Here is an 11,380-nt window from a genome sequence, read left to right as displayed (position 1 = left end):
GGGGGGGGGGTCACATTTTGTGCCGCTGGGGGATGAAATTACGTTTAAACCGATGATTTATAAAGCTGTTTGTGTGAAGAAATAATAAGGATTAAAGATTAGAAGAAACCCCCCCCCCCCCCCCCCCCCCCCCCCCCCAAACAGACAATATCCATCACTAGTCACTAGTAGTTATCCATCACTCACAAACTGGATTGTCTTCATTTCTTGTCAGTTTATGGGCATTAAAAATGTGTCGCTATAGGCCTATATTTGAGATAAATGTGAAAACATCAATATTTGTATTTATTAAAGTAGAGGGGGAAAGAGTGCAAATGAACTATTAAAAAAACAAACACTGCGAGTGCGATGTGAGTGCAGCCTATAGATGAAGAAGAGGATGATGAAGATGATGAGGAGGGGGGGGGGGGCGACTTTGAGATGACATTGAGGCTGTGTAGATGGGAGTTGAGTCTCTGGTTGTTGATGTTAGACAGTCGCACAAGGCGAAGCGGCTGCTGCCCGTGTTGATTCAGCCTCCTCCTCCTCCTCCTCTTCTTCTTCTTCCTTCTCTTCTTCCTCCTCCTGGTCTTCAGCACTGCTCCCCGCTGGACAGCTCCCGCTTGGACATCCTCTGTAACGCTGCATGGTTCCTCTAAGTCTTTTAATGGAAGTTAAATCTATTTATGTTCCAAGAAATACTGGGAGTTTACAACTTCATCCACAGGAGGAATCTACGGATACCTCGCTTCGAGATTTGTGGCAGGCAGCGGATCCTCGGCGGCACAGCTCCCACTTTCATTGTGAGTAAATTGGCTGCTGAATTTTTGCGTCTGTCTGAGCGTGTGTGCGTGTTTGAACCCTCGGTCAAACCAATCTGTCAAATGCACGGTTCTTCAATCATTTTGTCTTTATGAGTGTGATTCAATTGTGAATGAGACTGTCAATGTGTTGCTGGGGTCAATTTACTGACTGCACGATGAGCTCTGCACATACACGGTGCAGCCAAATAAGTGCAGAATTGATTACTGTTTGCCAGTCTATTGGACGCTGCAAAATGTGGAGATGCGTTCTGGTGCGTCTAATAACGCTTTTGGTTCTCAATTAATCGGGCAGAATGGGGAGGCTATTTGTGCAGCTTGATGCGTAAAGCTTTTACGCATTGGACATCCCTTTGTCTCCATTATGCGTTTTGTGTTCCAGTTTGTTTGAGACCTCTCTGTATCCCTGCTGCTTGAAAATCTGTTCGTTGATAACTGTTTGGAGAATCTGCAGGTGGTAATTGGTGGACTTGACTATGCTTAATTCTCATAGGCTATTTGCTTTTGCTACGGTGCGTCTTGCGCTTGAGGTGCATGTTTTGGATCCTGTGAATTTGTCATAAAGTTTTTCGTTGTTACTATGGCTCTCATTTCCCTTTTCTTTTCTTTTTTCTTATTTAATGCAGACTTTAACACGGCTACAGTGTGTGCTGATCTGTTTTTAATTTACGCGCATCTGTGGTATGTGTTTTAGTTCTGGGATCAGGTCCAGCATGACTTTGCCATCGATGCTTTTGGATGTTTTTGTTGAGTCAGATATGAATGAAAAATGTTGTCAGGAACCCAAATGTTTATGAGATGCTTAAATCTGCGATTTATAAATGCATAGGCTATTTCAGTTAAACTGTCAATGTTTGGAAAAATATATATTTGCTATTTGATATTGAACCTGCCGAGGGATAAATGAATGCTGTGCAAAATGTGTCCATATTTGCTTCACAAATAACCAACATTTTCAGCGCCTGCTGCACAAAACCGACCAAATGCTCTATTCACGCTTCCAGGTTAACGGCGACTGACGAGCCGTGTGTGCACAGGCTTCATCTCCAGACATTTGGTCCAAAGGTTAGGTCTAAAAACCGCGAAGCTGCTGTCTACGTGGACTGGTGCTGAAGCCTCCCGTCCGACTGCCAGGACCTCTGCCAAATCCAGAGACATGGCGACGAACGGCACCAAAACGGACGGACAAGTCACAGAACTGAACGAGGTGGCCACAAACAATGACAAACCCAAGTCACTGGACGTAAAGCCCGAAAAGCAGAAAAAGGATTTGCCTGATAGAGAAACATGGGGGGGGAGATTTGATTTTCTCCTTTCGTGCGTTGGTTATGCAATTGGACTGGGAAACGTGTGGAGATTTCCCTATCTTTGTGGAAAAAATGGAGGAGGTAAACAATATATTTTTTTCCCTGCTAATTTAAGCACATTGCATGGCCCATTCAGCTCCACGACGCACGCACATAGCCGAGCTCGCCTAATTGACCGTGTCGATAACGTGAAAAGAATAAATAACACCTACATTTGCAACCCTAATTAGTTTATGTAGTGCCATGTGATGTTTTGAAAAGTGCGTCAGTGTAGTTTAAGCCTCAGATTTGTGATTTTTTTTTTTTTAATGCATAATCTACTTTCGTCCATGCAGGAGCCTTTTTGATTCCATATTTTTTGACTCTGGTATTTGCTGGGGTCCCCTTGTTTCTACTGGAAACCTCTCTTGGTCAATACACCTCCATTGGAGGACTTGGTGTATGGAAACTTGCTCCTATGTTTAAAGGTATACCTACATTTTCTGAAAAAAACTGTTTCTTGATACCAGGCCTGTCTGAAAAGTATTCATCATCTTTGTTGCTTTCATAGAGATAATTTTGTCAGGATTTATGGAGGCCACAAATCCGTGACAAACTGCCTAATTCATCTCTGTATGATAGGTGTGGGCCTTGCAGCAGCTGTCCTGTCCTTCTGGCTTAACATTTACTACATTGTAATCATTGCTTGGGCCATTTACTACCTGTACAACTCCTTTACCACTGTAAGTATCTCACAGTGTGCTCATGTGACTCATAGAAAGCACCATAGGGTCAAGGTTGTTATAACAGATATTGAAAATTCCCTTGTGTGTCAAGAAGGGAAAAACACTGTGATTTTTGTTTTACAGGATCTTCCATGGAGCTCTTGTAACAATCCATGGAACACAGAGAAATGTTACACAAACCACTCAATTGCAGATACCACCAATCTCACCAGTTCAGTGCTAGAGTTTTGGGAGTAAGATATTGACTGCTTTCCTTTTGCTTTTCACAACAGCAGAGCTTTAAAGTGTCCTGCATGCATCCCAGCGCATAAAAGAAAGCCCCCTCTTTGATGCATGCTAATTTCTCTGTGTGGATAATGGTCATGTTGTTGCTCGCTCTGACTATAGGCGCAACATGCATGAAATGACTGATGGCTTGGAAAAACCAGGCCAGATTCGAGTGCCACTGGCTATAACGCTGGCCATCGCCTGGGTCCTCGTATACTTCTGCATCTGGAAAGGGGTTGGCTGGACAGGAAAGGTAAGACTTTGCCAGATTCGGGTATCCAAGACCTCTCATGCTACACCAGTTCCCAATAAGGAGTTTAAGTGACAGCTATGCAATATTAATCAGTGTAATATCACCTCATCAATCATTTAGATTGCCGTCAGCATTGTTCAGATTGATTTGAAAATAAGAGAACACACATCAAACACTCATGTTGACTAATCCTAGTCTCCCTCTTGGTAGCTCCTCTAATTCCAACCCTCCTGACACAGAGTCTACACTGAGTGTGGAGACACGATAGGAGGAGCAACAAACAGCCATACGCTTCAATCTGGTTTTGTCCTCCTCCCTCGACTTGGAGCAGCTTCCCTCCCCTGGGGTGCCACATTTCGAAAGTCTAACGCATCACGTGACCATTGCAAATAAAATTAGTTTTGGTCACAAAAAAACCCATCCCCCTGCACATTTTGTGCACAAATCGCTTGCAACAGAGCCATAAATGCACACAGGCACTCGAAAGGGAAGCAGGTGATATATTTGCTCTGTATTTAGCCCCTTTGTCCTTTATTTGTCTAGAATAGACTAAAGGATATACATCTAGAAAATCTTTAACGCCCTCATTACATTTCTAAAAAAAAATGTGTGAATTCAATATTAACAAATTCTGCACACATCATGAATTGAATTAAGATGCAGCCGTGTCCTCCAGCTGATTCCTGTCTCACACTATAGGTGGTGTACTTCTCTGCTACGTATCCCTACTTCATGCTGTTTATTCTCTTCTGCCGGGGAGTGACTCTGCCTGGAGCTAGAGAGGGAATTCTCTTCTATATCACCCCTAACTTTGAAAAACTCAAAGAATCTGAGGTAATGACATACTGTATAATAATGTGATTTGTACCTGTGTGCTGCATGCCTGAGTGAGCAGAGCTCGGCGTCACGCAGCTAAAATGCTTGTGTTCCTTTGTCAGGTATGGCTGGATGCAGCTACACAGATCTTCTTCTCTTACGGATTAGGATTGGGGTCACTTATAGCCCTGGGCAGCTATAACCCTTTCAATAACAATGTTTACAGGTAAGATTTATAATGATTTAGAAAGCAAGATTATCTATGAGACATAGGATTCAGCTGAATTTTAAAAAAAAATCAGAGCAGCTCAAGTAATTAAATTACTGCTTTTAAAGGCCTTATTCAAAGGGACTCAATACGAGCCCTTAAAGGGTCTTATTAATGTGAGTAGCTGGCATGAATACAATAACAATCAAAGGAGAAGGTTGTTTCTTATTCTCGGTGTGCACGCTGGAGGGGGGGAAAAAACAAACTCTGATGAGTGTTTTCTCCAGCAGCCCCATCATTCTAGGTCACATAAACAATCCAATACAAAAACATAGTTGCATTCATTTTGTGTCCTTGTTTCATACGGCTCTGACTTTCCACATATGTAGCTTAAAACATATATTTTTTTATGTTTCACAAGCTCAGAAATTAAATCTGTTCATGTCTGTCATGAACAAAAAGAAGGTGTTTTTTTCAGTACGTTCAAAAGGAATGAACAGAACGTGTGCTTTCTACAGCTCGTCTGTGAGCTCCGCCTCTCCTGTGTGGAATGTTTTAGAGAGAAGCTTGATACCAGAAAACAAAAAAAACAAAAAGAATGAAACTTAAATGTTTGACAATAATCCTATTTTATATTTCCTTCTCCCAGAGACTCCATCATTGTGTGCTTCATAAACTCCTGTACCAGCATGTTTGCTGGCTTCGTAATCTTCTCTATTGTTGGCTTCATGGCTCACGTGACAAAGAGAGACATTGCCGATTTAGCGGCTTCAGGTAACTACGGATTGAATATTTTGCTTTCCTGTGTATTGGTCTCAGCACCGAAATAAATCTGCGCTGTCATTGATCCTGACAAAATCTGTGTTACTATGTGTGTTTTCTGTATACTTTGCATTGAGAATAACCTAAATACCACGATTTTCCTTTTTGCTATCCAGGCCCTGGCTTAGCTTTTCTGGCCTATCCCGAGGCTGTAACCCAGTTGCCTGTGTCTCCTCTCTGGGCCATTCTGTTCTTCTCCATGCTGCTCATGCTGGGGATCGACAGCCAGGTAAGGCGCTTGGAAATGATCTGCTCACGGGCTGACCTAAATATTTAAAATGCAGGTACATATCATGCAGCTCGCCCCTGCTCCCTTCATGATAAGCGGGCAATTTTCTCCTTGTGGACAGATATGGCTGAGCTCTGACATTAACCGTCAGGTCTTTTTACTGCAACTTTATCACCTCTGTGTGCCCACAGGTTTCACTGTCAGGATTTCTCTCGTGTTTGATGTTTGGGTTCCCATAAGGCCACAGAGACAAAAAAAAAAAAAAGTATTCACACAGCTTTTTGTACAAATAGAACTTCAAACTAAAAGACATAAATTATAACCCTGTTCTTGATGTCACAGCAACTGAGCTTTTGCATAACAGAGTCATTACCAAAATGGCCTCAAAGAAGTGGATGCTTGGTCATTCAGAAGATTACGTTAGCGATTGTGTTCCATGGTTTGGTGCACTCTGCATTCACAATGTCATATCTCATCATCAGTTAGCCTAACTGCTAAAATAAAACTTCTTGAGTGAAGAATACAATTTGGAAAAAAATACTCACAAACCTTTACTGGATTTCGGTGACAAAGATTTTAAAAAAGCAGCGGCTGCAAAAAAAGTGCACGTGTTAACACTAATGCTAATGCGTTTTTTTCACGACTCTGTCCTTCAGTTCTGCACCGTGGAAGGCTTCATCACCGCTCTGGTGGATGAGTTTCCCCAAGCTCTGAGGGGACGACGAGAGATCTTCATCGCTGTAGTCTGTCTGGTGTCCTATTTGATCGGACTGTCAAACATCACACAGGTACAGCAGGGCGGCTCTCTTATGTACCCACTGACTGTTAAAGTCGCCAGATTAATCAATTGAGTTGGGGAGTTATGGAGATGTAATTAAAAGATAGAAAGTTCAATAAAAAGTCATGCCTCTATGTGGTGGGCAAGAAGCTACTTTATAGGTGCTCTCGTGATTGATTCATATGCAATGCCAGATTTTTTTAAGCTGTACCTGCAAAACAAATGTTTTTAATAACGACCTCGTCTATTTTTCTGCAACAAGGGAGGAATCTATGTTTTCAAACTGTTCGACTACTATTCTGCCAGTGGGATGTGTCTCCTGTTCCTGGTCTTCTTTGAGTGCATCTCCATATCTTGGGTCTACGGTGTGTATTTCATGCAAAACGTAATTATATTATTATTAAGAAATATGCATTTTCACTACAATAAAACAAAACAAGGTCATAAAATATCACATATTTAAGACACAGGGGTAAATACAGCGGTGGGAAGTGCCGCGCCTCTCTCCAAAATGATATTTGCGTGGCATCAAACGCTGTGAAGCCTCAAGGTCGTGAGCGCTCACGTGTTCCACCTCGCCATCCTCATCATTATGCATGGCAGACCGGCAGCAAATTGAAATAAATTGTATATGAATATTTTGATCATGGATTCATTTGTCTCGCAGGTGTGAACAAGTTCTACAACAACATCGAGGAGATGATTGGCTACAAGCCGTGTATATGGTGGAAGATGTGCTGGGTCGTGTTCACGCCTCTCATCGTCGGTGTGAGTGCTCTGAACTAATACAACCGTACATCTAAAGTCATGACATGAGGAATGAGACAATAAATAAAGTCAATATTACCTGCCTGCAGCCATGTCAGGCTCAGACAGAGCCGCCCAGAGTCATTGGTGTCAGGATGCATAAAGTGTCTCTTGTCTCCCACAGGGGGTGTTCTTGTTCAGCGCCATACAAATGGTTCCTCTCACTCTGGGAGACTACGTGTTCCCAGGCTGGGGTCAGGGAGTTGGCTGGCTCATGGCGCTGTCCTCAATGGTTCTTATACCAGGATACATGATCTACATGTTTATGGGACTCAAGGGCACCTACAAAGAGGTAGGAAGTGAATTATCAGTTGGGTGTTTTTAGGTTTAAAGAACCTGCTTTGCTAGCTTGTAATAATTTTAGCTAAAGATCTGTTGTCTCTCTATTCTAACCCCCTTCCCTCTGTTATGTAATCCATTTGTGTTTTCTTTCTGACATAGCGTCTTCGGATAATGCTGAAGCCTCCTGCAGTTGTCAGGCGACCTCAAGAGAACGGACCCGAGCAGCAGGTGGAAACCAACACTGCTAACCTATCCAGCCCCACTAATCCAGCCAATCCAGCTAGCCCTGCTAACCCAGCTCCGGCTAACCCCGCCAGCCCTACCAGTCCGGCACCTGTCAACTCCACAAGCCCCATAACCCCCGCTAACCCAGCTCCCCCTGCACCAGCTAATCCGACCACTGCCACTAGCCCGGTGAACCCAGCGACTAGTCCCACCGCCACTGTCACCACCACCGTCACCACTACGGCCACTCCGGCTAACCCAACAACCACTACCACAACTGTTAGCCCCACCAGCCCACCACCAAACCCAGTTAGCCCAACGGAGCCCGTTAACCCCCCCAACCCAACAAGCCCGACCCCCAACCTGACCAATGCAGAGGCCAACGTGTAGACAACAAAGAAACCCTCATGGAGCATGTAGAAAAAAGAGAACATTACAAAGGACTTCCAAGATTTCAATTGATTCACCTACCTCCAGGGGCAATATGTGATCAAAACCGATTTTCAAACCACGTTTAGTTTTTCTGCATTTGTAAAACCAAGCCAATGATGTCTTATTGTTGGTTTGCATTCTGAAAACAATATCAAAGACTGTTAGTGTTCACAAATACAAGCATAAATCGGAACAAAAAAGATGTAAACATACTGTGTAATACTGTGAGAAAAGAGAAAAAAATATAGAGATATAGATTAGAGATTTGTTGAATATCTTCATGAATCAAGTAAATACCGTGTGAATATAGTAGATGAAGTAGTGAACAAAATTGACATCATTGAAGAGTGCAAGAGATGGCGTCAATTTTATCGTGGATGTTTACTGAACCTCACACAGTTGTCTCTTTTAAAAACTTTGCACTCTGTGAGGTAAACTATAGGCCACAAGGCGAACAGGGAGCTCGACATAAGCACAATGCCAATAAGAAGTTCATGTTTAGGAGCTCTGGAGCAAACCAGTGTTTGTTGCAAAAGATTTTTGTGTGTGAGAGAGACTGTTATTTTTTTCCGTTCCTTTTTTTCAGTAAAAAAAAAAAAAAGGGAAAACTTGTATGTGATCGAGACATTTTTAGAGTTATTTTTAGGATGTTTTATACTATATGTGTTGTGATGGAGGACCAAAATCAATAGGCAGACAAAAGCAAAAACTATGCCATTTAGTGTTCGGTTGGCGAAGCACAGGGTACTAAGAAGTACGACAAAATAGAAGAAAAAAAAAAAAAGAACAAGCACAGGGTTAGAAAAGTGATTTACAAACATCGACTATCCCTTAATGCTGACAGTCAATCCTGTTTACGTTTTGCATGCTTTCCTCAGGAACATCAGTAAAAAAAAAAATTGCTGAAATGTCTCCTGACTAATAAAAGAAAAGAGAAGAAGAACAGAGACGGCCTTAAGCCAACGGACCAATTTCAGTCAAGCCATAGTCTGTTTACATGACTGGGCAGAATACAAAATATAACTTTGTATGCTAGCACAAAAACCTGGACCAACTCTGTGTTTTAGTACAGTCATTCTTTTTCTTTATGTGTAATGATCAATTATAGTTTGATCAATATGTATTCAGCAATACATATGTAGATGTATAAGTGCAGGCCAGTAAGCAGGTGGTCTGTTTCTCTTTTTGTTTCTGTTGTCTTTGCTTTACTAGTGAAAAGCACAAAGCTTTAATTTCCCCAGACTTTTGCCATGGCGTGTTAGGACAATGTTAGTTTGCTTCTATGGCAGCTACTGTGAAAGGCATCTGGTTGAACAGAACATGTTTACTCTGAAAAGCAAAACAACTGAGCGAAAATATGAAATGGCTACAGTTCATGTCCTGTGAATTTTGTATAAAGTTAACTCTACCACAGTTTTCTCTGGAACTTTGTTGTAAAACTGTACTGTGTAAAACATGTAACTGTGAATGTCTGTATTACATTGGAAGTTATTGTCTAAATGTTGAAAAAATGGAGTTGCTGTTTTCTGCAATAATATTTTGATCACAGAAGCTAAAGCACATATCTTACAGAAATATACGAAATGATGATGACAATGAAGATACTGATGATTATATTAAAAATAGAAACTATGTCTAGTAAAACAATATTGTTTTGTATATTTTTAACTGTCTCACTGCCTAATGTAAAACATAATATAAACATGATATGTATCTAAATGGTGTCAAATGATAAAGCACGATTGTTATGTTATACAAACAGAAAAAGACTGAAAAAATAAAGAGTTATAGAAAATATAAATACAATACACGCTTGGCATATGTCCCTTATAGTATGTGTTTAAAGTAGAGGCCCCCGTGCTTTTCAACCCCTCTTGTCAGGAAATTAGGTCAACCCCACTATCCTCTCAAAAGATGTACACGGCGCTGAATCCTCCTGTAGTAATTGGCTATTGTTCCCTCTAGTGTAGATAAACTGTGATGTTGCCTATGGAGTATTTCTAGTAAATAGAAAAAGATATATGCAAGATCAGTAAACGTACAAACAGGGATTAAGTGGTAAAAAAAAACAAAAAAACGATGCATAGCTGCATTTATTTTTCGTTTTGTTCGAATGAGGCCAGATGGGACGTGAGAAAATTAAACAAAAACCTCTCTTTGGTAGTTTTGAGCGAGGATGACATCCAGCTTAGCTCTCCCATGGGGGTAGAAAAAAAAAAGTGTAAACATTACTGTAAAAAAAAAAGAGAGAGAGAGAGAGAGAGAAAAGAAACATCAAAAGAGGATGAGAAAAAAAAGTGTCTGCGGCGCTTCCTTGAGGTTTATTGAGTGTCAGAAACACAAGCTGATAGAGAGGGGCCTCCTCGGCAAGAAAAAACATCACCACAGAACAGCTCTGGCCCCGGGGCCTGGCGTGCCCATCCAACCGCCCCATCTCCCCAACCTCTTATGCTTTGTGTGTATCTATGTGTGTGTTTCTATGTGTGTGTGTGTGTGTGTGTGTGTGTGAGTGCCTGCTTATTCTCCCCCACCTCCTGCAGTTGCTGCTTCCATTAGCTTCCAGTGTGATAAAGGAGACGGGACCAGCTGACACCACCACAATGACTCGCCACGGAAAAAAGAATGAGATGTCCCCTCTAGTAGCTTGTGGCAAACTGTGTCTGTGTGTGTAGATTAGTGTGTGTGTGTGTGTGTGTGTGTGTGTGTGTGTGTTTGTTAGAGAGGGAGAAAGAGAGGGAGGTTGGGGACACAAAGCTGTGTCTGAGCTGTCTGAGGTTTGAAAAATGCCCCTGATGTCAGCCCATATAAACTAGCCCCTGATGGATGACTTATTAGCATCATTTATTCCCAGTTGTGTAATTTAGCATCATTACCCATGAAAACCAGTCACCGCCAAGACAACCCAAACTGATGTCTTACGTCCAGCAGAGCCATAGATCATCATTTTGGGCAGGGGAGGACAGAGGGAGGAAGCTCTTGATTAGTTGGGAGAAATGCAGCAGAGCACAATTACTCTTCGGTAAGGGACAGCAATTTTCAGCAGCTTCAACAGTGATGGATTAATCTGTATTATAATATGTCTTCCAAAGAAATATTCACATCCTTTTGGGGTTTGGTTCAAAATTGTTGCTTGTATTGTTTTCTACCATTGAGGATGAAGATATATTTGTCCAATTCCTTAACTACCATTTTTTTCCCCAGGCGACCATGACCTGCTGACTTCAAAGCTGAATTCTGAGACCCATTTAATTTGTCACCTGATGGGAAATGTCTGCCTTTGTGCCACTCAAGCTTTCTACTTCTTAATCAAAGTAACATGCTGGGATTTGTAACACAGCTTCCATTCAATTTGGAAGGCAAATTTTAAGCCCATAGTTTCATCTCAACTTTCAATAGCTGTGGTGGAAGAAGTTGGGGTCGATGTCTGAG

At 41.8% G+C, this 11,380-nt stretch overlaps 1 protein-coding gene across 1 annotated transcript; it reads left to right on the top strand.

Moving 5' to 3' along the window:
• The first annotated feature begins 453 nt into the window (after window positions 1-453).
• On the top strand, window positions 454-9,757 carry LOC132989502 (sodium- and chloride-dependent GABA transporter 1-like). Its single transcript, XM_061057188.1, has 15 exons — window positions 454-782; window positions 1,805-2,188; window positions 2,443-2,574; window positions 2,729-2,829; window positions 2,956-3,065; window positions 3,220-3,352; window positions 4,052-4,186; window positions 4,291-4,394; window positions 5,026-5,150; window positions 5,315-5,427; window positions 6,084-6,215; window positions 6,468-6,570; window positions 6,873-6,973; window positions 7,137-7,304; window positions 7,454-9,757. The coding sequence occupies exons 2-15, from the start codon at window positions 1,957-1,959 to the stop codon at window positions 7,907-7,909; spliced, it is 2,145 nt and encodes a 714-aa protein (XP_060913171.1). The 5' UTR covers window positions 454-782; window positions 1,805-1,956; the 3' UTR covers window positions 7,910-9,757.
• The last annotated feature ends 1,623 nt before the right edge of the window (window positions 9,758-11,380 follow it).

The sequence above is a fragment of the Labrus mixtus genome, chromosome 15, assembly GCF_963584025.1.
Source record: "Labrus mixtus chromosome 15, fLabMix1.1, whole genome shotgun sequence".
Lineage (NCBI taxonomy): Eukaryota > Metazoa > Chordata > Actinopteri > Labriformes > Labridae > Labrus > Labrus mixtus.
Note: the sequence above shows the minus strand (reverse complement) of the source record. Positions and strands in the feature narration are given on the sequence as shown.

What these genes read in the sequence shown, in the direction of transcription:
- LOC132989502 (XM_061057188.1), top strand. Translation starts at nt 1,957, where the DNA reads ATGGCGACGAACGGCACCAAAACGGACGGACAAGTCACAGAACTGAAC. An exon ending in TCAGTGCTAGAGTTTTGGGA is followed by an intron (nt 3,066 to 3,219) that starts GTAAGATATTGA and finishes CTCTGACTATAG; the next exon opens with GCGCAACATGCATGAAATGA. An exon ending in TTCAATAACAATGTTTACAG is followed by an intron (nt 4,395 to 5,025) that starts GTAAGATTTATA and finishes TCCTTCTCCCAG; the next exon opens with AGACTCCATCATTGTGTGCT.